The sequence below is a fragment of the Paraphaeosphaeria sporulosa genome, assembly GCF_001642045.1.
Source record: "Paraphaeosphaeria sporulosa strain AP3s5-JAC2a unplaced genomic scaffold CC84scaffold_10, whole genome shotgun sequence".
NCBI lineage: Eukaryota > Fungi > Ascomycota > Dothideomycetes > Pleosporales > Didymosphaeriaceae > Paraphaeosphaeria > Paraphaeosphaeria sporulosa.
In genome coordinates, this window is record NW_017253369.1 from 115,384 (window position 1) to 143,100 (window position 27,717).

Consider the following 27,717-nt stretch of genomic DNA (forward strand, 5'->3'; position numbering starts at 1 on the left):
CCTCAGGGCGATTTATAGTAGCAGCGTCAAAGTAGCGTTGTGAGTAGTACCACTACGTACTGACTTTGCGGGCGCTAGCGGCACGGCTCACGGTTTACCCACGTTCCAATAAGCACTGAGCCTGTGGAATTTCAAGCGAAGATATCACGATCAAAAACATTAGACTCACCACGCGCTACTCAATGTAGGATCATTTTTGGTCGGTGTGCACGCAATAGTGGACATGAGCACAGCAAGTTGCCTTGACCTCGGGAGATGCTCAAACGTGTGATAAAAACCGCTAAACCCAATCTAAACCCCCTCGCAGCGCTCATCGACGATTTCAACGTCAACACCAATACTTCACCCAAGAAGACTTATTGCAGCCTCAAATCTCAGTACAATCATTTCATATGGTCAAAGATTCGGCCTTGCCATATTCTCCATCAATAACACCGCTGGCCTCGCATGGTTCTTGCCAAGTTTCTATGTCATGACGTAGGCCTAGCAGCACACGAGGAAGTAGCCATGGCACCGCCACTTCAGCAGTCTTATCAGTTGCAATATGCAATATAGACGAGGAAATGCCCCTCTTGCGATGAGACTCTTTAACCTGGTCCTCGGAAATCCCTGCCTATGTCACATTGAAAAAGATAGTTGACAACAGCTGCGACATACCCACGCCAACAATGGCGCGACACACACAACTAAGAAATAATGAACGTCGAAGACAAAGAACATCCACGCTCGTTGCCCTCACCGCGCTTCTCGTCCCTGTTCTCGCTCAAGATAACAAGCGTGGCTTCGCCTACGTCGGAAATACTAACGAGGCCGACAACAACATCCTCACCTCCTCCCGCACGCCACTTAAATGGTACTACAATTGGGCACCCTCTCCACCACCGCAGGTTCCCTCTAAGAATCTAGAGTTCGTCCCTCTAATCCACGGCCTCGATGAAGCATCCTCAGACTCAATATCTCGCCAACTCTCCGCACTCCCAGACTCCTCTACCCACCTGTTAAGTTTCAACGAACCGGACGGCACAACCGAGAGCGGCGGGAGCAGCATAAGTCCCGAAGACGCCGCGAAAGCGTACATCGAGCACATTACCAAGTTCCGGGACGGCGAGTCCGGTGAACGCAAGTGGAAGATCAGCCACCCCAGCGTGACAGGTTCAGGGAATGGGCTGGAGTGGTTAAAAAGCTTCAACGCGTCGTGCTACGACATCGACTCGGAGAGTGGGTGCCCCACGGACTTTATCGCCGCGCACTGGTACGGGGCGTTTGACGGGCTTGCGTCGTGGCTGGGGACGCTGGATGAGTTCTACAACACCAATGGCTCGCGTGAAGGGGACGATAGGCTGAAGATCTGGGTTACAGAGTTGGCGTTGCCGCAGCAGGATGCGCAGACGACTGTGCAGATGATGAATGCGACGTTGCCATATCTGGATGGCTTGGATTATGTGGAGAAGTATGCGTGGTTTGGAGCTTTTAGGGAAGGTGATGCGAATGAGTGGACTGGGGATGGGGTGGCGTTGTTTGATGATGATGGGGGGTTGACGGAGTTGGGGGCTTTGTATTTGGGCGGGGAGCAGAATGGGTTTGCGGAGGGACAGAAGGGCGAGGGCGAAGGTACGGCGGGACAGTTATTGGTGGAGTGGCGGTTGATGTTGGTATTGTCGCTGACTGCAATGTGGTTCAGCAATTACTGGTAGAGCTAGATCTCAAACAGGTGCTTCGTTGAGTATTGGGAAACTAGTTGAGAGGTTGTCGTCTCTTCATCAGAGATTGGGAACAGGCCTTGGCCTCGAAATTTTATCGCAGACACCGGTATAATGACCCTCCAATCAGCTGGAGTACACGTGAAGGTATGAAATTCCCTATGATCATCGCTCATTGACGCCTAGACCTTGCCCATGCCGTCTCCGTTTTCCTTCCCCTAGACACCGTGCCGACCCCAATAACTCTTCTCTATGCGGCGGTGATGGCCCGGCGGGTCGCGCGACCCTGCTGCCTGGAGTTCAGGCGGTGGGCAATGGGCTCGGCCTTCTGGACGGCCTCGTTGGCCTCGGTGAGGATAAGCTCAATGTGGCAGGGGTTCGACATGTAGGGGTTGATCTGCACATGTTAGGGATTGCACAGATCTGTTCAGATTCAACATGGACATACACGGCCGTGGGCGCGGTATGTGCGCCTTCGCTGCTTGGGGGCCTGGTTGACCTGGATGTGCTTGACGACCAAGTTGCTGGTGTCGAGACCCTTAGTGTCGGCGTTGGCCTCAGCGTTCTTGAGCAGACCGAGGACGAACTCGGCGCTCTTGACGGGCCAGCGGGCCTTGGAGACACCGAAAGCCTTGCCTAGGTAAGTGTCAGTCCCATGCACTCAACCCAACGAAAGCCGCAATGTCTCGTGTTCCAACAGGCCGAAAAATCGCGATTCCAGCTCTTTCGCATCGTCCGCATAGAAAAATTCGCAGCCACTCACCCTGCGCAGTGCGGCCGGTGCTGCCAGCGTACCGCCTCATGGGAACGGCCTCCTTGTGCTCGATGACATTGCCGAGGAAGGTGAGGGCACGCTCAAGGCGCCATCCGTTGATAGCCTGGGCAGTCTCGCGGGTGTTCTTGAACGAGGTGCGGAGGTAGCTGCCGCGAGCCCTGGCGGACTTTGCGTTGTCAATCGAGGTGGCTGCGTAGCGGACCTGCGAAACCAATTAGCTGGTGTCGCGATTGCGTGTGCGCGCGATATGTTATCGAGGCGCTGTTTGCAGCTCCAGGGACGGCGGACGACGTACCATCGTGATGTGCGGCGGGTATCCTGTGTGGTTAGTTGAGGTCGATGTTCGCGCGAAGCAAATTCGAAGCCTGTGTGGGCGGTTACCTAAGCCAATATTTGCCGACGCACGGATCTTTTTGTGCCTTAGCGCAATGGATCCAAAAAAAAGTCTGTCTGTCTGAACTTCAGTTCAGAGCTTCAGACTCCACCAACAGCAACCGCCGACAGCAGCGCATTCACCCAATAAATTTCTGGGGGTTTTTCTGTCAGCTTCATCGCAACAGCTGTCCCTGACAGCAACGCGCCCACAGCAACCACACAATCGCAGGAAGCGCTCGAACTATACCATCATCACCTATGGCGTTCACTCCTAGAGGTCGAGGCGGGTTTGGAGGCGACAGAGGCCGCGGCGGGTCACGTGGTGGCTTTGGCGATCGCGGTGGCCGTGGAGGCCGTGGAGGAGGCCGTGGAGGTTTCGGTGATCGAGGTGGACGAGGTGGTAAGTAGTTTGGAGAACAGCAACCTGCCCTTGACTAACATGTTCCCTCAGGCGGGCGAGGTGCTGGACGAGGTGCTCCAAGGGGCAGAGGCGCGCCGAGAGGAGGCGGGCGCGGCGGAGCGGGAGCTCGCGGCGGGGCGTAAGTCATCATGCGCAAGACGCTGAATCCCGGCTAACAATGTGCATAGCAAGGTCATTGTTGAGCCTCATCGTCATGCTGGAGTTTTTGTGGGCAGAGGCAAAGAGGATCTCCTGCTCACCAAGAACCTCACACCTGGCGAGAGCGTCTACGGCGAGAAGCGCATCAGCATTGCGAACAGCGCGAACCCGGCCAACGGCGACGATGCCCCCGCTACTACAACCGAATACCGCGTGTGGAACCCTTTCCGATCCAAGCTTGCCGCTGGTATCTTGGGTGGTGTCGACGACATCTACATGAAGCCCGGAAGCAAGGTTCTTTACCTCGGCGCTGCGTCCGGAACCAGCGTCTCGCACGTTGCCGACATTGTTGGCCCAGAGGGCACAGTCTACGCCGTCGAGTTCTCCCACCGATCTGGTCGTGACCTGATCAACATGGCTACTCACCGCACGAACGTCATACCCATCGTCGAGGACGCCCGTCACCCGCTGAAGTACCGTATGCTTCTGCCTATGGTGGACTGCATCTTCGCAGACGTTGCTCAGCCAGATCAAGCTCGTATTGTCGGTCTCAATGCCAGCCTCTTCCTAAAGGTCGGCGGCGGCGTTCTCATCTCTATCAAGGCTAACTGTATCGATTCGACCGCTGCCCCTGAGGCCGTGTTCGCCTCTGAGGTCAATAAGATGAGGGAGATGGGCATTAAGCCAAAGGAGCAATTGACGCTCGAGCCCTTCGAGCGTGATCACGCTCTTGTCGCCGGTATCTACCAGCGTGCGGCATAGAAGCGAGACTGAAGCAGAGGTTAGAGTGCGGATTTTCATGCTTTACGAGACAGATGGGTTGTGTGATACCGATAGCTCGGAAAGGCTGGCGTTTCACGGCGCTTAGGGTGGGCAATTATGTACTACCGGTTCTCTGTTTTGAGTTTCTCGCATACCAAAAGATTTGAACTTCATTTTCTTCCAGCTCTGTGAGCTAACCTTTGCGCATGTCCTCAGCCACTAGGGCAGCGAGCTCGCAACGTGGGCAAGACAAGGACTTTGCGCTGTTCATCTCAATCATCCAGTCCACCCAACTCATCACACCTCCACGAGCTGATAATGTCTCCAAAGCCATAGTTCGCCAAATCCCAGATGCCCGGATTTACGAATGGAAATGCCTTTCCGCTACAGTCGAAATCCCTTTGTGCTGTTAGCGTCTCTTCTACTCCAATGGTTCCCGCTCCGCTCCGCCCCGCCCCGCTTTACAACACTTAATGGAGCGGATCAAACATACGGATACGCCGTGCAGAAATACCCCTTATCCGGCCCCGTCGACGATATCTTATCGTTCAACTTATCGTCCGCATTGTCTGCTTGGCGTCAATGACTAATTCAGAGGGAGTGGAGAAGTGGCAGACTCACAGCATTTCCCCAGATCAACCTGCACGTTTTCACAAGCGCCTTCGAAACCGGCTTCTGAGCAGAGGTACAGATGTGTGTTCTTGAGCACGGGCGCAGGCGCAGGTGGAGGGTCGTCCCTAGGTTTGTGAGTCTGGTGTGAGGAATAAGGCTGGGGACAAGAGTCGGACCGACGATGGAGAGTTGGGAGACCGAGAACGGTGGCGCAGAATGTGGCGAGGGGGAGCAGCTTCATGATGGGCTGGATGGTGAGTACAGTGAGACATTGCATGCGGGATGGCAAAGCGGTTTTGTGCGCGCTGTGGGCATCCCTTGGAGCAGGTTGACGCGAGGAGCGCGTTGTGTCACATTCGCGGTCTTGATAGCCACGGGGCGGCAGGGCGATTGGGCAATAACCATGTGCGTTAGTTAGGAAGGTATGAGTAGCTGAGTGTGTTGGTTGGTAGGAGGTGTAGGTTACATTCAGGGAGTTTACCATGGAGTTTCAATGGTAGAGTATTTGCGACCCAAAAGTCCGGGGCCGTCATCTTGCTTTTCTACTTTCACGATCTGAGCTTCCATTTCAGTTCCCGCCCGCAAAGGGGTGCTACCATGTCATGATGTGCACAAGCACAGTCAGCTCACATATTGGACCTATGCGCTCTGCGATGTAGCGACCCCCACCAAGAGGTGCAGCTTAATCTTCGGTCCCATATGCCAAGAGAACCGGGCTCTTGTCCCGAAGAGCTTCCAGTTCGAATCCTCAATAACTATTCAGGGCGCGGTAGCATTCCACACTGCCCGTAGTCTCGTTTCTGAGAAGTGTTTCTAGTCTGGCCAGTGCCGCTCTCTGCTCAGGGAATTGTACTTACTCTTCATCGAAAATAGCAATCTGACCGCTTCGAATGTTCCTGACCTCTGGTTGAAGTTGGGATCGTGCTTGCAGTTTGGAACACCACGGGAATGCTAGAAGCAAATATTTGCCGAGGAGACGCCTGAAGTTCCTACAGCGACGTCCCGCCTCTATTGGCACTGCACCGGCGATGATCCTAGTTGCGAGGACTTCCCTTTTTGGCGCAATCGCGGCTACGGCTAAAGTGAAGGGTCCACCGCTACTTGCACCCTGAATTTGATACTTTTGGTAGACCAGGGCACACGTCTGTAACATCAGCACAATATCTCCAGGCCTATACATTTTAGCACTATGGAACGCGAAGGCGGTTGCCAATTGGCCCGTGCCTACCCGATATATTCTTTGGAACGTATCCCCCGAGTTTACACGTCTGCCATTGTAGAGAAAGCGGAAAAAATTAAAATTCAGGATTGTCTCAAAACGCCCTTAACGCTATTATAAACATCATTCGATTCTCGTAAGTTATTGTCGCGATTCGAAAAATCACTTCATTCTTGAATCAACTATATCACACGAAAAATCTTCTAATCATACGTGTTGGCAGCATAGACAAAAGTATTACATTTTCAAACTATCAAGCCTTATTTGCATCTTCTAGTCCGCGATAGAGCCCCCAGCCCCATTCTGCTCACAGTAGTAGCTCAGTTCATCGCCCCCAATATGCTTCGCGGGCGAGTTGCACGAAGGAAGTCCTCCCACCGTTTGCTACCAAAGTCAGCATACGTCCCCTTCTTCTGTTTCAGAACTGCTTACCATTACACAGTCTGGGCACGTATCCCACTGCTCTGATCCAGTATTCCGCGCTGCGTAAGCTGTGCATGCAGCCTTGGTTGCGGCATCGTTGTAAACGTTTTGCCCGCCGACGTTGTCGACGCACAAGCCGCTCCAGTGGAGATCAGCAGCTGCAAAGGGTGCGAGCAGTGTCGTGGCGAAGATGAGGGTGGATGTGAAGTGCATTTTGGAAGGGCTGTTCAGATGTCGACTTAGTGAAACGAGCGTGAAGTAGCGAATGTGTTTGGTAAACGAATGACAGTGTTCAGGAACGAGTGTGGATTACAAGCTGATGAGCTGTGATGAGCGAGATGAGTGCGCAATGGGGCCGTACTTGTAGGCAGTGTTCAGGAGCTGCACTCAGTATCCATGACATACCGCGATATCTAGCCAAGACCTGCAGGAACCAACGCTTTCCCACCCCCGGAAGCCAAACTCCGTATACGGGTGTATCTCGGCGACAAAGTGGCGGTTCTCTTCACTTTGAAACATCCTCCCTTCTCCCATCGTACGTTTGGCTTCTCAAAACGCCCAATAAACAGGAAAATCTTCTACTCAGCCCGCCCGCATTTAGAAACCCCAAGACAAAAAGAAAGGCCGAGATAACAGAATATGCGCCCACGTGGTTGAGGTTACAGTGGGGTCCTTACGATGAGACGTAGTGTTGTTCATGCGGTTTATGCGGAGTCGGACCGTCGAGTCGGGCCGCATGTTTCGACACGCCAAAGGGAGAAGTGTAGAGACAGGCAGCCAATAGGAGTTATGCGATCGGGGAGCATGCGTAGGGGCATCCTAAATTAGGGTAACTCGGGAGAGGACGGATAGGGTAGCGTTCAGCCGGTTGACGGTCAACGGCTTACAACTACCAAGCGAATAGGGGTCTGCAGGGAAGGTCAACCATGAGAGTCAGGAGTTGTTCGGCCCGAAGGGTGTACCTTGTTTGCTCCACTGTGAGTCCTGCCAAGAAGGTACCGCATGATGCGGAGGGTTACATGGCTGCCTTCGATGTGAGGTAGAGATGGAGAAGATGGTATAAGTCTGCTGGAGGTCCCTGGGAAGAGTCCACCACCTCATCCATTCATTTATCCTTCTATTGCTTACCACAGTCGTTCGCTGATTCTGTTCTTTCACCCATCACTCTTTATCACCATGCTCGCCTCTCAGCTCCTAGCCATAGTCGCCATGGGCACTACCGCCATGGCCGCCCCCTCCACAATCAAACTCCGCGCTGACGACGTCGTCCTCTATGGCAACGGCCGCTACCAAATCATTAAACGCACTGAACTCAACGAGCTCGAAGCCCTCCGCAAGAACGGCACCGTCCCTCCAATGCCCGGAAACCTCAACCCCAACCTCGTCACCTCTTCGGGTCCCAGCACGAGCGTCACCCAGAGACAAACCCGCTCCATCCAAAAGCGCGGCAGCTCCACCATTGTCATCCCCAACCCCGACTCCCGCTTTCTCGGCTGGGACGTTCAAATGTCGCAAGTCGTCTCCGGCGCGCCCACCACCATCACCGTATCCACAGGCTACGAGATCTCGAACAGCATCTCCGTCGGCACGTCCGCGACCCTTGGTATCGTCGAGGATTTCCTGTCTGCATCGGTCTCCATCGACTATAGCCAGTCCTGGACGTCGCAGCAGTTGCAGCAATTCGAGGGCGATGTGCCGGCGGGCAAGTACGGCGCGTTTGTGAGCAATCCGTGGACGAACCGGAAGAGCGGGAACGTTTTCGAGGGGACCGTGGGGAGTGAGGGGAGCTTGACGGGGTATCAGGCGGATAGCTTTGAGGAGAAGGCATTTGGGCAGATGCAGTGGGTGGATGGGGTTATTAGTCTTTGTGTGGGGGATGTGTTTCCCTTGCCGAGATGTTTGGGCGAGGGGACGCTATAGATTGGTAGATGGAGATGACGAGGCAGTGGAGCGGCCGAGATAATTGCGTCCGATCTAGAGGCCATAAGAAGCCGCGCGTAGAGTCGTCTATGCCTTTGTGTACGTGTAATGTTATAGGACCTTACTATGCGTATTGTAACATCATCGTTGCCGCTATGCGGACTGGCCCTGATCTTCTTTCTTGATGTGCTCTTCTTGTTTGACCTCTTCATCTTCCTCCTTTATTTGCTCTGCCTGTTTTGTCTCGTCCTCTTCCTCCTTCAGATCTTCCAGGTCAGCGTTCTCACAGCCCTCTCCCTTGATTTTGCCCTGTCGGAAAGCCTTCCGCAACTCGCACTTCCCCGAATTCTTGCCTCCAGCTTTACACTCGTCACAGACTTTGCCATGTTTGACGAGCAGGATGTGCAGCCCGTACTTGTCTTCGTCAGGGATCATGACATCCAGGTGGCTATGCGTTTCATCGCGACTCGCGGTCTTAGGGCGCCAACCGAGCAAGCCCGTAATACGATGGACATGGGTATCAACCGCGAAGCTCTCGCGCTGCAGACAGAACAACAGTACGCAACTCGCTGTCTTGGGACCCACGCCTTGGAAGTTTAACATCTCGCGCATGGCGTCTTCGTTGCTGGCCCGGTGTAGATGATCTAGGGTGTACTCGCCGTACTTGGCTTTCGCTTGCTTTAGGATCGAGATGATGACTTTAGACTTCACCACGCTCAAACCGCCGCTTTGGATGGCCTTCTGTAGTTTCGATTCTCCTCCTGCCACAATGGCATCCCATTGGTCCGAGCCGCCATAAACTTCGTCCATGCTTTGCTTAGCTCGCGTCGAGTTCTTATCACTTGTGTTTTGCGAGAGAATGGTGCGCACTAGTGCATCTAGAACAGATGGCGAGTCGCCGCATCCTGCGCGGTCTTTGCTCGCGATGACTTCCTTTGGACGAGTGCGCTCACCGTGCATCGAGGCCAGAATTCGATGCGCAAGTTTGGCTTCGTCTCTAGTTGGGTGCTTGAAGGTCGGGAATGGCGATTGGCCTGCGTTCGTGAAGTATGCTTGCAGCTTCTTTGACGAGAGATCTTTGGTTGTTGCCGTTGATTTCGATGCTGATTTGGCTTTGGTTTTCGATTTAGGCTCGAAGGCCTCCTCTGACTCTGCTTCTGAACCTGTGGATCCTGATGGGGATAGCAGCCCTGTCTGCTGATTGCTTCCAGTCTTAATGCGCTTACTTCTGCGGGTTGTGGTGGAAGGGGCCGAACGCTTTGAGCCCGTGTCAATTGGCCTTGCGGGTGTTTCGTCTTCCTCTTTGATCTTCTTAGGTGTCTTTTCAGTCTTCACAGGTGTCGATGGTTTGCTTCTATTCAATATTTTGGAACTCGCCTTTGCGCGTGTTGTAGATGCTCGTGCCATAATGTATTTCAATGTGATGAAATGCTCAATCCGATCGATACCAACGTTGTTCACACAATTCGAGATGGAGAGATGCCGCAGTTGATGCCTGACAGCGTAGAAAGTGCAGTGAATGTGAAGAAGCAGATGCGTGGAAATTGGAAACGCGAAGTCATGACGTCGGTAGCCCCTGTCAAAGTTCAGGCTAGCCACGTGACACCGCGTCTCTTGGCGCGAGTCGCGCGGTCTCGCCTTCGATCTCAACTCTGCGGACGGCACCCGACCTTACGATAGTCTTACGATATGCTGAGCCCAACTTAGCTCTTAAATTGCCTACCATGATAGGCAAACCTTTCCGACCTCCGTCGTTTGTTCGGGACACCCTGTCCAGCGACCAACCGCCCCTCAAAAGGCGGCGAATCTCAGAAGACGATTTGCCCCGAAGACACGCGTCGGGCGACCGCAAACCCCTTGTCACGGTTCCGAATCCCGCTCCAGCACCCCAATCGCAGTCGGACGACCCAAACGAACGCTACTACACGGTCCTGTGGCGGAAATTCACGAATAAGAAGCACAAGAATTGGGACGGTGACGGGGTGCTTGCTGTGAAGGCAGGCTACGGTACTTTGACCGACAGCGATACCGGGAAAGAACTGGCAAGAGGAGCATGCAACCGCCCGCTGCTGGCCGGATCTGGGCTCTCGCTGGGTGGAAAAGAGCTCGAAATCGACAGCGTCATCAAGAAGGAGGACTACATGTCAGGTCGTATGTTTCTAGGCACGGCAGCAAAAGCATCTGCGGAGCTGCCGAAACGTGCAGAGCCCAGCTACAAGCCGGTGGTAGCTCCGAAGGGGCCGACTGGCCGTAATAAGCCCACTCGAATTCCTAGTGATGGTGCAGGGAACGATGGCAGCCTCGTCATGGACCGGAAGCCTGCCACGGCAGGAAGGATCTTCAAAACGCCCCTGCTTTCAAGTACGGTCGTCCCGAAGACGATTTCCACGGCCCCTCAGCCACGACATGACCCCAACCAAGCAAACGCTCTCATCATGAAGCGTCCAGCTTCCTGTCCCAAAGGCAAGCAGATTGTGGATGTGATCGTTGACCCTGTGCTCAGCAAGCACCTTCGAGACCACCAGCGTGAAGGCGTTCAATTCTTATACGAGTGTGTCATGGGCATGCGATGTGAGGGAGAAGGCGCCATCATGGCCGACGAGATGGGATTGGGCAAGACGCTGCAAACCATAGCCTTGCTCTGGACGCTTATGAAGCAGAATCCAATCTACGAAAGCCCACCCGTCGTCACCAAGGCTTTGATCGTGTGTCCTGCTGGTTTAGTCGACAACTGGCGTCGCGAGTTCCGCAAGTGGCTGGGCAACGAGCGCGTCGGTGTGTTTGTCGCTGATCCTAAGAACAAGCGGATCACGAACTTCACAAAGGGGAAGGCTTACAACGTTATGATTATCGGCTACGAGATGCTCCGGACTGTGCAGGAGGAGATGAAGAAGGGTAGCATTGACATTGTCATTGCAGACGAAGGCCACCGGCTCAAGACTGCCAGCAACAAAGCCATGCAAGCTATACAGTCTCTGAACACTGAGAGACGTGTCATCCTGTCAGGTACTCCACTACAGAATGACCTGGGTGAGTTCTTTACGGCTATCGATTTTGTCAACCCTGGTCTTCTCGGCCAACGCTCCGCGTTCAAGAGGACCTTCGAGACCCCAATTGTTCGCAGTCGACAACCAGATGCAAGCGAGTCGGAGCTTGAGAAGGGCGAAGCTCGGTGGAAAGAACTCGTGTCTTTGACCAGCCGCTTCATGATCCGCAGGACCGCAGAAGTTTTGACGAAGTATCTGCCTCCGAAGACTGAGCACATCGTGTTTGTTAGACCTACTGCCGCTCAAGCAGCTGCATATCGAGCCATTCTGACCTCGCCCATCTTTGCGGTCGCTTTGGGCAACACCGACATGGCTCTGCAGCTCATCAACGTATTGAAGAAGATTTGCAACAGCCCAGCCTTGCTGAAGTCTAAGAAGGATGCTGATGACACACCTTCGGAGATGCTGCAGTCTCTACTGCCTCTGATCCCACCGAACGTCCTGAATTCCAACGCTTCAAGCGCGAAGCTGCGTGTCTTGGATAGCCTAGTCCATCGCATCTACACTACGACAGAGGAAAAGATTGTCATCGTCTCAAACTACACGCAAACCCTCGACATGATCGAGCGCCTCCTCGTCTCTCTCTCATACACGTATTGCCGCCTCGATGGCAGTACGCCCGCGAAAAACCGCCAAGGTCTCGTCGAGAAGTTCAACAGGTCGTCCCAGAAGAACCACTTCGCGTTCCTCCTATCCGCTAAGTCCGGCGGCGTGGGACTCAATCTCGTCGGTGCCTCGCGCATCGTGTTGTTCGACATTGACTGGAACCCTGCGACAGATCTGCAGGCCATGGCACGTATCCACCGAGACGGGCAGAAGCTGCCGTGCAAAATATATAGGTTCATGATCCAGGGCGGGCTTGACGAGAAGATTTACCAGCGACAGATCATGAAGATGGGTCTCGCAAACGCGGTGGTGGACAACAAAGCGAGTGCATCGTCGTTCTCGAGGGAGGAGCTGAAGGATCTGTTTCGCCTGGATGAGAGGGAGACGTGCCAGACGCATGACCTCTTGGGATGCGACTGCGACTGTAGAGGCTCGTTGGAGACTCAGATTGAGCCCCCGGTTAAGGTCGAAGAGGAAGAGGAAGATAGCGATGACGAACCGCTGAGGGGTTTCGGGTCAGCTAGCCAGGTGGATATTGATGGCCAGGAAGAGCGGATCAAGAGACGGCGCAAGGCGAAGCAGCCGAAGTTGACGCTGTTAATGGAGTACCGCCACATCGACCCGAAGCACCTACGCGAAGAGAAGACGGAGGAAGTGGATCTAGTGGAGAAGGAAAGTACAAGGGGCAACTCCGTAGATGCCGATGCGATCGCCTTGGCCGTGGATGACGACGTGTTCCTGGATATGCTGAAGGAGAAAGATTCGAGGGTCGGTTTCGTGCTAACGAAGTCGTCGTCTTGAAGCAGGGGAACGTTACACCTGCAGGATAACGCCCGGGACGACCGTTCTGCCTTCCGCAATGAGATACGCATAGTTCATACTTCCGCTATATACCCCCTAGACAACAATCAAACGTTCCTGTATACACTCACCTGTCCCCCAAGCCTCCTACTCGTCTTTAGAATAGAAGCCCACCTCGCCGCTCTTCTTCCCCATCTCGACCAACGCCGCCCTCATTTTGAGCGCCCTCTCCCTCATCTCCGACTCAAAGTCCTCGAAATCATACTCCTTCGCCCAGTCCCCAACCCCATGCTGCAGCACATTCCTCGCCCGCTCCGCACTACCCAGCGTCGTCCCAATGCTCCCGTGCAGCGTCATCCGCTCCTTACTCGGATCGTACACTCCGCGGTGTAGAATGTTGTTGTTGTAGAACACGACCTCGCCCGCTTTTAGCTGCACGACAAGCTGCCCGGGAATATGCGGTTCGTACGGGGCGGCTGCGCGCTCGGCAGCCGTTCGCGCGCGCTTGTGGCTCCCAGGCACGACGACCAGACTCGCGTCGTCGTACAGCGCGAGATTCCACTGCGCATGGAACCCCGGCTTCCCCAGCCTCTCGACCTCGTCCTCGTCGCTCGCAGACGCGGGAATGTCATCCCTATGCCACCGTAGTTCAAACTTTTCCTCGGGCCGCACAAGCATGTTATACAGTTCCATCGTCAGCTGCCCCTGTTCACACCCAATCAAGGCCGCCACATATTTCAGCAGCTCGCCATCGAAGTAGGACCGCGCGAAGACGGCGTGCGATGGGTTCGCCGGGTGCATGAGGTGCTGGACGCCCCAGATGCCGTGCTCGCCGGGGGTCGAGGGCCACGGTGGGAACTGCTTCGGCAGGGTGCGGATGTAGGGCCATGTGCCGGCGCGGGCGGAGGCGGTTAGGTCGCTGGCGGCGGAGCGCAGGGTGGGGAGGTCGAAGGTGGGGAAGAGGGAGGCGGGGAGGACGACGAAGCCGTCGCGGTCGAGGGCGGCGCGGGCGGCGGCGTAGGGATTCGATGCGTGCGTTACTGTGTCGTTCGCATCGGGCTCGGTGGTGGTCGTGGGAGGTGCGGTTGCGGTTACGGTCTCGGTGGAGGTTGCCATTGTGGAAGGTTGCTAGGTGTTCAGTCTGGGTAGTGAGGATGGGCGACAGCTCTGGTGGGATGCGACATCAGATGCGCTGCCTTTATCAGTAAGCGTTTTGATGGAGGGCGTGGCATCGAGATGTGGTCTCCATGTAACGTCGCCATGGAGGTGGGAGGTGGGTGGGATGGTTTGCTACCCCGCTCCACATCGTCTACGCATTGCTCCGAGCCAAGTAGGGGCGGAAGGGGCCGCCACTAGACAACACTGCGCGAAGCTTAATTGAAAACGCGTCTTCCGGAAGTACTTTACTCTCGTCGGTTGAGCAATATGCTGAGTTGTTGCAGCCCGAGGTAGCATGCAGTTACTGATGTCTTCTGCGGCTATCTGCACATTTATGAAGGTCGCAAGCCGCGCGTAAAGAGTAGCATTGCTTAATCTATCATTTAGCCAGGGGAACAGACAACAAGTCGTAACGTCAGGACACATCTCCGCTAAACCAAACTCGAACCCGAAAAAGTCTCAGACAGAGGAGTATCAAACATACCGCATGCTCGCCATAAGATGCCCAGGAACGAAGACATACGCTGGTCACTCGTCCGGCTACGCTTCACAACATTGGTAAAACATAGGCTAGCGAACAGCACCAGATAAGGCGGATCGACCTGTCATATAGACCTCGCACTCCCTCTATAATTCCTCGACAGCGTCCTCGAATTCGTCCTCACTCTCACTATCCTCCAGTTTCGGCGCTTTTGGAGCCCTGGGCTTCATAATTGCCTTGATATTTGGCACAACCCTCGTCGAGCCCGCACATGACGCTGCCTTGAGCTCAGCGAGCTCCTTGCCCGCCACAGCCCACACAAGCTTGGGCCGCCGTTTCGTGAACTTAGTGTACAACGCCGACGCGCGTATCTCCTCCCAGACGCTGTATTGCGGCCGTGAGAATGGGTGAACCCAGGGCTTGATGTCCGGATGATCGACCTGGGTTGGCAAGATAGCGCGGTACTTCGTGAAACACGTCTCGACGGCGCGACTGTACCAGTCTAGCTTCTCCTCCTTCTTCGGGTCATGGAACAGTTCCCGCCATTTCCTATCGACAAGTTCCAACTTCTCCAAAAGGTCTTTCAACTCCTTCTGCACCTCAGGGCTTACGTGCTTGCAAAGCTGGAGGTAAGGGTACTGTAGGACGGCATCCGGGTCCTCACCAAACTCTTTGGGAAAGAGGTCTTTGACTTGCTTCAGGGTCGCGACATCGTGCTTGCGTATGACCTCAAAGTACAGGTAGTCCAGAATGTTCTCATTCTTAGGTTTGTAGTCCTTGTTTCGCGTCTTGTCGGTGTCGTCCTTCTTTTCGCAATCCTCCATTGCCTCCTTGTATGCTGGCTTTCTAGGCGCATCGCAACGTAAGACGTTGATTGTCTGGTGATGGAAGTCTTTCTTTGTAAACTTGTATCCCTGCTTAGGTGCATCAACGAGAAGGTCATGCATGTCACATAATGCGTCCAAGCGATTGGAGAAGACCTGGTTCTCATGGTAAGCCATCTTTTCCAGATGGCTCGTGACCACACCGAGCATGGATGGGGCCATTCGGAATTCAAAGGCTTCTGCCAGAAAATTGTTCACCGTCGACAAGTCTGTGGAGTCCATGACTTGGTGCAATTTCCGTATATCCTGCTGGATCCCATATTGAACGGGATCTGGTGGACCGACTGGCGCTGGAGCATTCTTAAAGGGCTGCACGATGGCCTGGTCCCAGCAGAGCCAGAAAATATCGCCATCGTAGTCGCCACCCTGAAGTTTCCCGGCAAGAGGATATTGCCCTTTCGTGGAGAAAACAACGACGTCAATCAGGTGCGACAGTTCAGGATGCCTAACGGTGCGTGCCTTTTGAATGTCGGAACGGCGACAAGCGGGTTGGCGTGAGACAAGAATTTCTATATTCTCCAACGATCTCAACCGGCCACCAGTCAGCTCGTCTGTAAAAGGCGTTGAAAATTCCATGTGCACTTCACCCGGCTCCAATATGCCGAAAGGATCGGCTACACCGAGCACAAAGGTCGACTTGGACAGCGGTACGCGAAGCTTCGATTCCATCCAAAGCTGACGATTCTGGATGAAACGGTAGAGGCAATCAGCGAGATAGGGCTCCTGAGCAGGCGTGAATCCACTTTCAAGCAGATGCTTAATCTTTTCTGGAAGAGATTGGTACATGGCACCTTGCCATGGGGGACTCTCGAACCCCGTATTCGAAGGGCCTTCTTGGTGGACCCAATGGTACATCCGCTCCGTATCAAGCAAGAGCTGGATTAACTCGTCCCTTTTGCTATCGAGCTGTTTCTCCATCAAATCTGCAATGACACTACTCGGGACGCCTCGATCGACCAAGATTGGAACAAAAGAGATGTGTAGCTCCGATGGAACAGGGCGACGGCTATGATTGACGTATTCAAACGTCAAGTGGAGAGGATCAGACTCTAGTTCATCGGATCGGTCCTCTCCACGAGGTTCGAACTTCAACTGGCTTTTGGAGACTTTGATCCAGATCTTTCGGTCGTCATCAGTAGCGGACGATGGTTCCGCGCTGATCATCCAGACGCCTTTTGCCCCTCCAACACGTGCTTGGAAGGCACTTGGCATGGGTTCATCAGAGTTTGTTATCTTTCTAACCTCTTGCCAGATCAACAGCGCTGCTCCCACTGATATCAGTGAGCAACCGTCATTCATCACGGCGTTTTTGGGATAATCTCTGGACTTCTGGATGATATGATCGCCGTCTCTGCGCTTCTGGACATTGTGGTCGTTTGGCCATGGGCCGATTCTGTTGTCGTTGAAGTCCAAATTTTCGGGTGTGCTGTCTGCAAGTATATCTTCAACATAGATAACTTGGTGTGGTTTGAAAGTAAGCGAGGGTATTGTCCGCGATAGGCCAAGATCCAAGCGCGCAAATGCCTTGGGATAAATTTGATCTTTATTCTCCTCGAAAGGGAAGAACCAGTCAATCATGTTTCCGGCAATCGTGGGCTTTTCAATGCCAATACCTTCTATGGCGAACAGGACTATTCGTTGGGCGGATAAGTCATCCGTGACACGACCCTTCTTTTTCTTGATAGGTTCAACGTGGAAGGCCCTCCATGTGCGGCCTAGGAACGAGTGATTGCGACCGCACCAAAGTTTGAATTGATGTTCAATATTCTTCAAGTCGTCTTTGGTGTGCCGTGAAGACGTAAGGTCGAACGACGGCACGTTCACGTAAAGAAATCGATCCGACCCAAATTTGCGCTGAAGCCGGCAAGATCGGTCTGCTTGAATCGGGAGTAAAATCATCTTGAAAACAGGGTTAGATGAGACTTCTGCCTTAAGTATCAGCGTGTGCAAATGTGCCAGCAGAGCCTACTACTCGACATAGCTTAAAGACATTCGGGAAAACCCAGGAGCGCAAGACGAGTTTCAGTACAACTTACTAAATTTCAAGTCATTGTAGTCTATCCTGGCTTTGAATGTGTACCCTTCAAAGTCCCGCTTCCAAGCTGACCAGTACTTTTGCTGATCTCTCAATGCATCACGCGGAAGGCTGAGCTTTTCGCAGACCTGCTCAAGAAACTTAGATGGATCGGCAAAAGCCCTGCGTGCGTTAACACCCTGAAGCAACGTAGGCAACGGTATGCTGTGCTCGCTTGCTAGCTTCGAACAGATGAAAAGCACAAAGTATGGGAATTCTTTCAGATCTCCTGTCAATGGCTCGTTAAAGAAGTTCTGGTCAGGAATGTTTCGTATGTAATGAGGAAGCTTCGAAGGAGACTTGTTGAAGGATGCCCTTGCAGGGGAGTTGCCTGATACTTTGTGCCCAAGTTGCTTGCTTCTATCAAAAACGCTCGGCTTCAAGCTGCGCTCGCTGTGGTCGTCATGTGGAGAAGGCCGGTTGAAAGGAGAGCTTTCGGCAGAAGGTTTTGGCAGCCTTTTGGAGCCAAGGGGTCTTTTACCGGAAGATGAGGCGGAGGGTAATCTTGATAAACTTTGTCGTGCTACGGCTGGTGAGTCATACTCTTCAGTATCGACTTCGAATGATTTCTCCCACATGACTTCTTCGTCTACCGATCCATACGCTGAGGAGCTGTGAGGCGGTGGGTCTTGCGAGGAGTGGGAGTAATTGAGCTCCTCCATTCTCACTCTTTGTTCTCGCTGTATTTGAGCTTCAGAGGGGTCTTCAATGTCGAACAGATCCTGGTCCTTGAGTGAGCCCAGCGATGTGGAGCTGGTACGCGTCAACTTCGGATATCTAACATCGGCATCATACGCATCAGAGGCGAACGACGTTCCAGGAGTGTCTACTAGCGTCTGTTGTGAAGAAGAGGTCGTATGGAAAGAGTTTTCTACGGTGGAAGCGAAAGAATCGACGACCTCAGGTTGAGCCGACCGGGATGACGACCCGTGATTGGGCACCCCAGTGAATGATTCAGGAAGCCAAGGCTTCTTGAAGACTGGGGGAGTGGAGTCTGATGCGTTGTTGGCCGGCTGTTTCCCCTTGGACGTTCTTGTAAGCTTTGGAGAATTGCCATAATCAGATCCAGAGCTATCCGACGGACGTTTCCTCGCCGAAGCTCCCATCTGATATCGGGGACTTGCCTGAATGCGTCGCTGTGCGGACTTCGAAGAGGCGATTGGCGACGGCGGTGGCTCATCTTCGTCCGTAGGAGACCCAGGATCAAAAAAAGCACCGTGCGACTCGCCATTGCTGGTGTACGAGGTGTAATGCCGACTTGAGGCTGCAGATGGGCGGGACTTGGACGTAGCTGCGATGGCTGTAAGCAGAGGTACGTTGAGGAGGGAAAGGCATCAATTTATGTCAGAAGAAAAGGCCAGAAGCTCTAAAATTGCAAAATCAGACATCTTCAGTCTGCACCTTCGTTGTCGCAAAGAGATATATGTCTCTCTAGAGGCATGCAAATGAAGCGCGATGGAAGATGACGAGCAGAGCAGTCTGAAGCATCCAATCATCGTCGGATTCGGAGAGTCCACGAGTCCACGAGTCCAGGGAATGGGAACGAACTTACAAGACTGGTCCATTCTTAACGCCCGCAGGCCTGGGATCAAGTTGCTCCCACCAACTGGCGTACCAGCCCTTGAGCCAGGACTCCGTCCTTTAGCCACATCAACATCTCGAACAATGTCACACAGCAACCCCAACCGCTTTGTTCTCACCACCTGCGCGGTGCCCGAAAGTGAAGGCGCCTGCAGCACGAAGCGTCCGACAACGTCGTGGAAGTCGCCTTGCCAGTAAAGCCGTTTCAAATGATTGTACACCGTTTCCGGCACATCCTTGGTGCTTTTTGTCGGAGTCCAGTCTGGGTCACGTACGAGTCCCAACTTCCATTGTTCGTTGAACGAGTCGATGAGAGCATATAGCTCTTTGCCAGATTTACTTGGAGTGCTGGGAGCGGGAGGGGCTAGGCCCGCGCTCTTTCCGCGGTTGCCTTGCGACGGCGGCGGGCGGTTACTGGCCATTGCGGCCCGCTCGTAAAACGGCGACTAGAAGCCGGAAGAAATGGATAAAAAGATGCGACCAACGTATACGCGAATCGAGAGAAAGCAGGTATATAAAACAAAGAGGGAGGGGCTGTGAGCTGAGACATAATGCCTGAGGCTCCCGGGGTTGCTGCAGGTACGAAAGGTGGCCGTGCGTTACCGGTGCCGTACGCGAGGACGCGCAGTCACGAGGTCTGGCGTTGATACCCTTTGCTCATCCTCCTTGCACGAACTGACCGTCGAAGAAACTCCGGAAAGAAGCAGAGGGCGCCGAGCGAACATTGGGACTCTCGATACTCTGCAAGAGCGCTCTCTCACGCCGGAACTCGAGTATCTCAATACGACATCCTGTTCACACCTCGCTTCCTATACGAGAAGCTCGTATCTTGTGTACCTGCGCCTCACCAATGATGTATGGCAACTAACATTACACCGCCACAAATTGTGGAGGCTATTGGTCGTTTTAGTAGTAATCGAGGCAGACTGATACCTGAGGCATGCCGACATATCCGTCCGAAGCAGCCGCTGGACTGAGTTCCATAGGATACGTCCCGCAAATCTCTTCCATTGACGAGGAAATTTGGCCGTGTTACCACACCAATACAGATGATACGGCCCGTCACGCAATCACGACGGTAGCCCACGGCGATCGCGCGGGGGCCCGGCGCTTCCTGAAGACACCCTCCGACTCTTCGTCGTCTGCCTATGTAGTATAACACAGTAGAGTTAACAATCGGGCCGACTCCACCTCCGTGTCCCATGTAGGCGCCGATGAATACAGAAATTGGGGCAAGGTCGTCTGCTGCGGCGCTTGGCCAAATGTCTTCCAGTACTGCGCAGTGTGCGAATGATTAATCAGCAATGATGCAGTCACCTGCTATAGGTCTATCCATGGCCAATCTGTGTATGAGGACAAAAACCAGTCGTACTTGCCTCTTTGGGAAAATTGATGGGAAATATTCTGGATATGTCCGGGCAGCAGCTCACTCGTGAAGAGGATATTCGAGTTCTCTGCGTCCAGTTGTGAATATGGTGAGCAAATAGGGCGAAAATGAAGAACTTTTACTACGATAAAGCTATTGCGAATTGGGCTGCAGTTTGTGATGGTCTCGGACGTTTTCTCATTCACCGGCAATCACTAGACAGCACTCATTGGGAAGGCTATATTCATGTAGATTCATGAGCGCTTTTGGCACGATGGTGGATATCCCGTGATGCAATAGGTAGTCGTAAAATCCAATTCCGAGGTCATGCTTCGTCAACCAACTCTTTCACTCTAAGCGAACTTAGACCTTCATCTCATCCAGACCGTGCTTCCAGACAGTCACGTAGGGAGTGACACCATCCTCACGGTAGTTGAGGAGGATGACCATGCCATCGGGGTCCATGGACTCGCCGATGAGGAACTCGTAGTCCTTGAAGTTGGCGACAATCTTCTTGGCGAAGCCCTGGGCACCCTTTTCGAAAGCGGCAACCTCGTCGGCGCTGGCACCCTTCTCCTGGAGCTTGGCCTTGACAGCCTTCATGTAGCCTACATATTGTCAATGGAGCGCTGTATGGTGGACGCATGGTGGACGCACCCTTGAGGTGAGTAAGGTACTGCTTCTTGTCGAAAGAGGTCTCGTTAAGACGGAAAGAGTGGACAACGTCGATGACGGTCTGGGCCTGATCATCGGCATCCTCGTCACCGCCCTCAGCAGAGGCGTTGGCACCGATGTCTGCGGCTTGTCAGCTCATGTGTGCATCGAACGGCTCCGCGGGCGCAAGGTACACACCGATGTTGTCGACACCGACGGTGATCTTGGAGCAGTCGGCCTCGTAGGCGATGCCGTCGACCTCCTTGAGGTTGTACGAGTCGGAGATGATCTCGTCGCCAGTGAGGGAGTCCTGCGCAACTGTCAGTCATACAGCGCTTGAGAGTTGTCCGGATTAGGGGACTGCGGGCAGCGCCGAGGGGTAGGCGGGGTATCGGAGCGCGCAGCCAAGGATGCTCTTGGGAACGCACCTTGAAGATAATCATTTTGCCGGGTGTGTCTTGACGAGTAAAGAGTGTCGAGGAGAGGGAGAGAGGACTGGAGAGAAGGATGGGCGTGGGGCGGGCAGAAGAGGGTAGGAATTTTGGCGGGGTCAAATTTGGCAGGCGCGCGCTATGCCGGATTCAGCGGCACTGGGATCTCGAACGCTAAACCAACAAGGCTGAGATGCACGGGCCCAAGGAGGCGGGAGGCGAATTCGATGTTGGACGGCCCGGCGTGAAATGGTGACGGACATGCACATGGGAGGAAGGCTGCACCACTCTCACACCATCCTCGCCGCGCTCTGCCCACTCGAGTCTCTCCTTTGCAACCGCCCTTAGAAACCGCGAGACCGCCCTCAACGTGTCCGCATTGAACTTTCCTTTGTAATTTCTCCTGACCCGCGGCTTCCGGACACAGGCGCCCGCTGCGTGCCTTCTTTCTCAGCTCCTGGATCTGACGTCCGCTGCTCGCACCTCTTCCTACACCGCCGGAAGAGCTGCAATTCTCCTCGCACCCCGTTGTTGCACGTTCGCGACACAAAATGGCGGCCGCGAACACGTCATACGAGCTCCCGCCGCTCCCTGAATACACCCTCCGACCGCAACCACCGCTCCTCTCCTGGATATCCGATGAAGCCCTTGCAGCCGCGCTCCCTGTCGTCGCATACTGGGCTGTGTCTCTAGTCTACCATCTAATCGACGTCTACGACCTATTCAGCAAATATCGGCTACACACTCCCGCCGAGGTGCTGAAGCGCAACCATGTCACACGATACGAAGTCTTCCGGGACGTCATAATTCAACAAATTATTCAAACATTCGCTGCCTTGGCCCTGTCGTGGTATGATGAGGTGGCACACATTGGAAAAGCCGACTACGATATCGCCTGGTATGCGCAGAAGCTGCGTCTCGCGCAACGGGCTGTTCCTGTGGTTCTGTCGGGCGTCGGCGTCAACTCAGCTGCATTGGCGGCCAAGGTGGCTGCGTCACAGCCAGCCCTCGCCGGTGTTCTTCGAGGCGGGCACTACTTCCACGAATCGGTTGCGCCCGCTTTTGCAGGGTGGGAGCTGGCCGTTGCAAGTGCTCTCTACTGGTATGCCATTCCCGCGCTGCAGTTCACGGCTGGCATCATCATCATCGACACATGGGAGTACATGCTGCACCGCGCCATGCACATGAACAAATGGCTGTATGGTATGTTTTAGTCTCATCTGACTTTATTGCCCCCTCTCACTCGTGCAGTTACCTTCCACTCCCGCCACCACCGACTCTACGTACCGTACGCCTACGGTGCCCTCTACAACCACCCCTTCGAGGGATTCCTACTTGACACGCTCGGCGCCGGCCTTGCCTACCTTGTGACTGGCATGACCGTCCGACAGTCTTGGTTCTTCTTTTCTGGCTCGACTATCAAGACCGTCCTGGACCACAGCGGCTACGAGTTCCCCTACGACCCGCTCCACTGGATCTTCCCCAACAACGCCGCTTACCACGACATCCACCACCAAAGCTGGGGCATCAAGACCAACTTCTCGCAGCCCTTCTTCGTCTTCTGGGACAGAATCGGTGGCACCATGTACACAGGCAACGTGGAGGAGAAGTACGAGCGCGCGCGCCGCATAGCCGACCAGAAGGTCGCGCAGGAGGAAGAGAACAAGGCTAAAGCGATGCCGAACGGATCCGCTGTCGCTTCGGCGATTGAGTTGGACGAGAACGTGCGACCGCAGCAGATCTCTGCGCCTCGCAGCACGCGGCGGAAGGCCTCCAGTATATCACAGTCGCCAGCCGACAACTTCAAGGGCCTACGGAACAAGGTCAATGAGAGTCTGCACGGGAAGAGGGCGAATGTTTTGGGTGTCGAGAGCTCGCACTAAACGCGATTAATGTCTAATTCTTCTTATGTATATCCTTTGTTTCTTTGAGTTGAGGTGAGCTGATTTCCTCGATGTATTACTTGTGCTTGAGAGCGGATGCTCGATTGAGTGGTATGGAGATTAAGATTCCGGGGAGTAAGAGGGTAGACTTGATCCGCTCCTCGTTCGCTATGTATTCTAGAGTGGGATTTGGGCATCTGGGCGGTGACCTGGACTGAATTTATGGCGCTCGTTTGTATGATCACATGTTGTTCTTCTGCTCTGGTGATGATGATGTATTGAAATCCTGTTGTACACATTATCGTACAAGCATTATCGTGGTAACGCCATATGTAAGCCCGTCGTAGACACCCGGAATGCTCATGAACCCCAAATCCGTCGTAGGCCAATGAGGTCCATGAAACACGGTTTCTCCTCGTGCCCTTAACGCCATCACGTCCAAGGCAACCGCAGCCCCCTAATCACTCCAACCCCCGCTCACCTTCTTCCTCAGCTCCACCGCCGGCTTCCGCGCATCCTCCCTCCGCCACCCCGCCATCGCCCACAACCCCGTCACCACACCCTTCTCCTCCTCATGTCCCCGCAGACTAATCCGCTTCTCCTCGAGCTGGTGCCGGCGCAACTCCTCGTACACACCGACAACACTCTCTTTGAACCCATCGCCCGGCTTGCCCGCCCACTCCCCGCCAATCTTCGTACAGCACCGCTCGATAATGGAGCTGTGCGAGGGTCCAGTGTGTGTCGGCCGCGCGTGCACAATGTGCTGGGAAAGCAAGACGGTGTACAAGTGCAAGAAGGGGAAGTAGCGCGCGTTAGCCAGGCCCGCTGCCTCGGCAAGCGGCGCCCAGGAGATTTCGCACGAGGAGGTGCCGAGGCAGGCGTTCGCGCGCCAGAAGAGCAGCGACGTGCGTGGGACGGTGGTGATCCATTTGGGCAGGATAGACGACGTCTGCGCCATGAGGCGGGCGAGGCGGACGAGGGGGATGGCGAGGCCGGAGGCGGAGTTGGGCCGGCCGAGCGAGTTCCAGGTTGAGGCGATGAGGGAGTGCGCGTCTGTGAAGGGGCCTGTGGCATCGGAGTTGTGCATGCTCCGGAGCGCGGGGAGAACAGCTTGAGAGAGGAGGTCCCGCGTGGTGAAGGTGCCGGTGGGGTCGTCCGCGAAGAGGGCGGCCACGCGTGGCCAGAGGGCGGACAAGAAGTCGTGGATGCGGTCTGGGGAGGCGGCACAGAGCGCGGTCCAGATGGAGGCGGAGGTAAAGGCCCCGCCGTCCGAGGGGTAGATCTCGGCGCGACAGATGGGGCAGTTGTTTGTGGCACCGCGGCCGTTGTGTAGCCAGTTCTTGATGCAAGCGTGGCCGAAGATGTGGTGGCAGGGCAGGGCGACCGGCTGGTGGGAGGCGCTGAAGGGGTCGGTGCAGATGATACAGCTGCCGCTGGGCTGGAGTTTGGTGCGGATGAAGTTATCCATGGTGGTGGGAGAGGCAGACATCGGCGGCGACATGGGAGTGGAGGTGCCTCTCTAGTTAGGGAGTATATCGAGGTGCGCTATTTGCTCAAGTCGACACTGGGGGCTTATGAAGGCGAGGGGCCAGCTTCCGTGGGCATGAGGCTACATCGTCAGTGGGTGTTTGCGTCTGTGACGTTAGCGCGGCCGATTAAGTACAGCACATTCACAGTCTGTGGACTTTCAACGTTGAGAAAATAAGCAGCCTACGCGCCGAGCTGGCTCTAGAATCGTCCGAAGCAGAGGGAATCATTGCATAGGTGGGATATCCAGTCCCACCACTCGAGTGTCTAGCCGAGTAGCGGTGCAGATGTGTCTAGACCGCAAAAAAGGTGATGCTTTGGAACTCTTGCGGACGTTATTTGCATGTTGTTGTAACGAAACAAAGATCGGCGCTACTGGCGGCAACGTGAGCCTCTAGCTGCGAGGCTGAACGGCGGTCAATCGTTGTACTGTCGCCTGATGGATCACTCGGCAGTGCTGTTGTTGATGCGTTGTCGTAAATGCGAGATAGGGGGAAGACTGTTTGCTACGTGGGCTGTGGTTGTCCTATGAGCGGAGTGGAGGTAGATGCTGTTACATAACCGAGGCTAATGCCAGCTTTAGATTAGCGGCAGACCTGTACTTTCTTGAGTACCCACCGGTACCCATGGTCCACTCTTACCCGAGGAAGGTATCGACCAAAGTCAGGATCCTACTAGGTCCTCGCGAGTGCTTCAACAAACTCCATGATGACTTATTCTCCAATTCCTTGTACCCGAAACGAAATGCCAGCACAACGTCTCCACATTATGTTGTACCTGTGGTACCGGGTCGACGAAGGATATCTGAACAGCCACATGGTTACATATGCCTGTCAGGCCTAAGACAACCTGCGTTCCATTTGAAGTTCTCAGGAAACTCTCATCCGAGTCCCACTCGACGCAACTCAAGTCACTTCCCTTTACTTGCATTACAATCTGGACACTATCGGCTGCACTGGCCCGAAATGGGTTTGGTCTATCGGAACAAAGTAGCATCCACAGTCAGCAACTCATGTCCTCTTGTGGGCATCATCTCCTAGTCGGATTGGTATGTACTTGAAGCGAGAGTCTCGCGCCATAGCAACTGCTACGCGCTTCCAGCTACATTTTCAAAAAGCACGTCATACACATCATGCCGACCCGTCGCCGAGCGGGGTAATTCCGCCCGCCACTTCCCTTTCTCCAGGTCTTAACCCTCCACCCTTCCCATTTGTTTAAATAGGTCCTTGAATTCGAACAATAAATATTCTCAACTATCCCATAACGACGTTCTCGCACGAAATATTCAACAATAGCTCACAATGGCCACCAAGTCCTTCCGCGACCTCCTTGGCGTGCCGCCCAGCACAGCCTCCACGTCCGACTCTGCGCTCATAATTATTGACGCTCAAAACGAATACGCAAGCGGTGCATTGACAGTAACAAACGCCGAATCTAGCGGGAAGGCCATCGCGGATTTGCTTGAGAAGTACCGTAAAGCAGGCGGGAAAATCATTCACGTACTGCACAAAACGCCCGAGGGTGCACCCATCTTTACGCCTGGAACGGAGTTGGCGGAGGAGTTCAAAGCTCTGAAAGCTAAAGTACGCGGTTCGTTGAAAGTAGACTGGGGACGAGTAGGCTAATGAAAACCAGGATGGCGAGACGACAATTTGGAAGCAGTTCCCAGGGGCTTTCAAGGAGACAGACTTGAATGAGACTCTACAGGGATGGGGTGTCAAGAAGGTTGTTCTGACCGGATACATGGCGCACGTCTGTGTGTCTACTACTGCGCGTGAGGCCTATCAGAGCGGATACGACGTCATCCTTGTCGAAGATGGCATCGGCGACCGCGATATTCCGGGTGTGAAGGGCGATGAGGTTACCAGGGTTGCTCTTGCGGAGTTGGGTGATGTCTTTGGAACGGTGGTCAAGAGCTCCGATATCAAATAATCAAGTAAAACGCTAGCTAAAGAGGCAGGACTCGATCTCAACGTTACATCGATCCAGAATCGCGAAGAGTCCGCTACATGCTTTTACTGTCTCAACCGATCTTCAGCGCAGTGATTGTGTGCACATACTTCACCTTTCCGTCGATGACTCTGATTTCGTGCGAATCCGGCATCGTGCCTAAGCTGTCAAATTGGCACAGAACATCAACGCTACCCTGCACCTCATCAATGACATATCTACATACCAAGTCAGCCAGTACAGACACGCGGACTTCGTAGGGAATACTCACCGCCTCATGCCATTCGGCTTCGAGCTTCCGCCATGCGGCAAGTTCTTCCCACAAGGATTCGTATACTGACTCCCCTCGACCCTCTCACAGTCCGTGCCCCACGGAATACTATCCGCAGCCTTCGGATCCGTCCACATATCCAGATAGCCATTGCCAACTTTCTTCAGAAGCTCTCGCGACGGCATTGACGCGGTGTTGTTGATCGGACTCCAATCTTCTTTCTGGATATATCCCAGCGTCTTGGGCGCGTTGAAGAAGAGATCACCAGTGGTAGCTGCAATAGTGTCGATGAGGGTGATGGTGGAAGTATCGTTGCCGTCATGGCGAATTTGGGTCCCGACAACGTACGGTTTGCTGCCCGCGGAGCTAATCCACATTGTGTAGGAGGCGCATGCGACCGTGTCGGCAGTGGAACGGACCAGGTCGAGCTTGAAGGGTGTGGCGAGGAGACCAGCTGAGAGGGCGCGCTCTTTGTTGTTCTGTTGATACTTGAAGGTTGGTGAGAGCTTGAGCGCAGTGGTGTTGCCGGCCTTTTGCGCATCGATGTAGGATTGCGCGGAGGCGAGAAGACCCTCACGGGTACAGGCCGCCGATGCAGTTTCTAGCAGGGCCACAATGGCCATCAAACTTCTGACTATCGAAAGTGACGGCATTGTGG

At 54.2% G+C, this 27,717-nt stretch overlaps 16 protein-coding genes across 16 annotated transcripts; 6 read left to right on the forward strand and 10 right to left on the reverse strand.

The window, feature by feature from the left end:
• Nucleotides 1–340: 340 nt before the first annotated feature.
• On the forward strand, nucleotides 341–1,694 carry CC84DRAFT_1198605 (uncharacterized protein; the record flags this gene model as incomplete). The annotated part of the gene is made up of 1 exon (XM_018181578.1): nucleotides 341–1,694. The coding sequence occupies exon 1, from the start codon at nucleotides 669–671 to the stop codon at nucleotides 1,692–1,694; it is 1,026 nt and encodes a 341-aa protein (XP_018031692.1). The 5' UTR covers nucleotides 341–668.
• A 16-nt stretch (nucleotides 1,695–1,710) lies between these two features.
• On the reverse strand, nucleotides 1,711–3,027 carry CC84DRAFT_1262436 (ribosomal protein L22; the record flags this gene model as incomplete). The annotated part of the gene is made up of 5 exons (XM_018185153.1): nucleotides 1,711–2,097; nucleotides 2,149–2,336; nucleotides 2,464–2,677; nucleotides 2,771–2,793; nucleotides 2,961–3,027. 5 exons carry the CDS (start codon nucleotides 3,025–3,027, stop codon nucleotides 1,951–1,953), a joined length of 639 nt encoding a protein of 212 aa, XP_018031693.1. The 3' UTR covers nucleotides 1,711–1,950.
• On the forward strand, nucleotides 2,964–4,466 carry CC84DRAFT_1126902 (Fibrillarin). Its single transcript, XM_018175756.1, has 3 exons — nucleotides 2,964–3,250; nucleotides 3,302–3,389; nucleotides 3,439–4,466. The coding sequence occupies exons 1-3, from the start codon at nucleotides 3,109–3,111 to the stop codon at nucleotides 4,169–4,171; spliced, it is 963 nt and encodes a 320-aa protein (XP_018031694.1). The 5' UTR covers nucleotides 2,964–3,108; the 3' UTR covers nucleotides 4,172–4,466.
• CC84DRAFT_1046881 (uncharacterized protein) lies at nucleotides 4,444–4,892 on the reverse strand (the record flags this gene model as incomplete). The annotated part of the gene is made up of 3 exons (XM_018173423.2): nucleotides 4,444–4,570; nucleotides 4,665–4,740; nucleotides 4,793–4,892. Coding segments are annotated over 3 exons (303 nt in total), but the record flags the coding sequence as incomplete, so codon positions are not given.
• Nucleotides 4,893–5,416: 524 nt separating this feature from the next.
• Nucleotides 5,417–5,963, reverse strand: CC84DRAFT_1228343 (uncharacterized protein; the record flags this gene model as incomplete). Its single annotated transcript, XM_018183634.1, has 2 exons — nucleotides 5,417–5,583; nucleotides 5,641–5,963. 2 exons carry the CDS (start codon nucleotides 5,961–5,963, stop codon nucleotides 5,532–5,534), a joined length of 375 nt encoding a protein of 124 aa, XP_018031696.1. The 3' UTR covers nucleotides 5,417–5,531.
• A 312-nt stretch (nucleotides 5,964–6,275) lies between these two features.
• Nucleotides 6,276–6,718, reverse strand: CC84DRAFT_1153032 (uncharacterized protein; the record flags this gene model as incomplete). The annotated part of the gene is made up of 2 exons (XM_018176826.1): nucleotides 6,435–6,718; nucleotides 6,276–6,386 (listed from the first exon to the last, which is right to left on the reverse strand). Exons 1-2 carry the CDS (start codon nucleotides 6,636–6,638, stop codon nucleotides 6,276–6,278), a joined length of 315 nt encoding a protein of 104 aa, XP_018031697.1. The 5' UTR covers nucleotides 6,639–6,718.
• A 639-nt stretch (nucleotides 6,719–7,357) lies between these two features.
• CC84DRAFT_186491 (uncharacterized protein) lies at nucleotides 7,358–8,421 on the forward strand. Its single transcript, XM_018185515.1, has one exon. The coding sequence runs from the start codon at nucleotides 7,602–7,604 to the stop codon at nucleotides 8,343–8,345; it is 744 nt and encodes a 247-aa protein (XP_018031698.1). The 5' UTR covers nucleotides 7,358–7,601; the 3' UTR covers nucleotides 8,346–8,421.
• Nucleotides 8,422–8,636: 215 nt separating this feature from the next.
• On the reverse strand, nucleotides 8,637–9,452 carry CC84DRAFT_1067190 (DNA glycosylase; the record flags this gene model as incomplete). Its single annotated transcript, XM_018173639.1, has 1 exon — nucleotides 8,637–9,452. A coding segment is annotated over one exon (816 nt), but the record flags the coding sequence as incomplete, so codon positions are not given.
• Nucleotides 9,453–11,297: 1,845 nt separating this feature from the next.
• Nucleotides 11,298–12,867, forward strand: CC84DRAFT_1167571 (uncharacterized protein). The gene has a single exon (XM_018179204.1). It carries the CDS (start codon nucleotides 11,303–11,305, stop codon nucleotides 12,797–12,799), a length of 1,497 nt encoding a protein of 498 aa, XP_018031700.1. The 5' UTR covers nucleotides 11,298–11,302; the 3' UTR covers nucleotides 12,800–12,867.
• A 5-nt stretch (nucleotides 12,868–12,872) lies between these two features.
• Nucleotides 12,873–14,117, reverse strand: CC84DRAFT_186505 (uncharacterized protein). Its single transcript, XM_018185516.1, has one exon. The coding sequence runs from the start codon at nucleotides 13,913–13,915 to the stop codon at nucleotides 12,947–12,949; it is 969 nt and encodes a 322-aa protein (XP_018031701.1). The 5' UTR covers nucleotides 13,916–14,117; the 3' UTR covers nucleotides 12,873–12,946.
• Nucleotides 14,118–14,308: 191 nt separating this feature from the next.
• On the reverse strand, nucleotides 14,309–19,533 carry CC84DRAFT_1167573 (uncharacterized protein). Its single transcript, XM_018179205.1, has 3 exons — nucleotides 18,949–19,533; nucleotides 17,359–18,687; nucleotides 14,309–17,247 (listed from the first exon to the last, which is right to left on the reverse strand). The coding sequence occupies exons 1-3, from the start codon at nucleotides 19,397–19,399 to the stop codon at nucleotides 14,585–14,587; spliced, it is 4,443 nt and encodes a 1,480-aa protein (XP_018031702.1). The 5' UTR covers nucleotides 19,400–19,533; the 3' UTR covers nucleotides 14,309–14,584.
• Nucleotides 19,534–20,466: 933 nt separating this feature from the next.
• CC84DRAFT_1167574 (microtubule/calcium-binding protein) lies at nucleotides 20,467–21,496 on the reverse strand. Its single transcript, XM_018179206.1, has 4 exons — nucleotides 21,426–21,496; nucleotides 21,196–21,307; nucleotides 21,001–21,138; nucleotides 20,467–20,951 (listed from the first exon to the last, which is right to left on the reverse strand). Exons 1-4 carry the CDS (start codon nucleotides 21,438–21,440, stop codon nucleotides 20,707–20,709), a joined length of 510 nt encoding a protein of 169 aa, XP_018031703.1. The 5' UTR covers nucleotides 21,441–21,496; the 3' UTR covers nucleotides 20,467–20,706.
• Nucleotides 21,497–21,680: 184 nt separating this feature from the next.
• On the forward strand, nucleotides 21,681–23,569 carry CC84DRAFT_1167575 (sphinganine hydroxylase-like protein Sur2). Its single transcript, XM_018179207.1, has 2 exons — nucleotides 21,681–22,631; nucleotides 22,680–23,569. The coding sequence occupies exons 1-2, from the start codon at nucleotides 21,980–21,982 to the stop codon at nucleotides 23,309–23,311; spliced, it is 1,284 nt and encodes a 427-aa protein (XP_018031704.1). The 5' UTR covers nucleotides 21,681–21,979; the 3' UTR covers nucleotides 23,312–23,569.
• Nucleotides 23,570–23,809: 240 nt separating this feature from the next.
• Nucleotides 23,810–24,979, reverse strand: CC84DRAFT_1126927 (uncharacterized protein; the record flags this gene model as incomplete). Its single annotated transcript, XM_018175757.1, has 1 exon — nucleotides 23,810–24,979. A coding segment is annotated over exon 1 (1,002 nt), but the record flags the coding sequence as incomplete, so codon positions are not given.
• Nucleotides 24,980–26,009: 1,030 nt separating this feature from the next.
• CC84DRAFT_186605 (Isochorismatase hydrolase) lies at nucleotides 26,010–26,913 on the forward strand. The gene is made up of 2 exons (XM_018185517.1): nucleotides 26,010–26,421; nucleotides 26,474–26,913. The coding sequence occupies exons 1-2, from the start codon at nucleotides 26,140–26,142 to the stop codon at nucleotides 26,768–26,770; spliced, it is 579 nt and encodes a 192-aa protein (XP_018031706.1). The 5' UTR covers nucleotides 26,010–26,139; the 3' UTR covers nucleotides 26,771–26,913.
• Nucleotides 26,862–27,712, reverse strand: CC84DRAFT_1100597 (uncharacterized protein; the record flags this gene model as incomplete). Its single annotated transcript, XM_018174874.1, has 2 exons — nucleotides 26,862–27,006; nucleotides 27,060–27,712. The coding sequence occupies 2 exons, from the start codon at nucleotides 27,710–27,712 to the stop codon at nucleotides 26,862–26,864; spliced, it is 798 nt and encodes a 265-aa protein (XP_018031707.1).
• Between the last annotated feature and the right edge of the window lie 5 nt (nucleotides 27,713–27,717).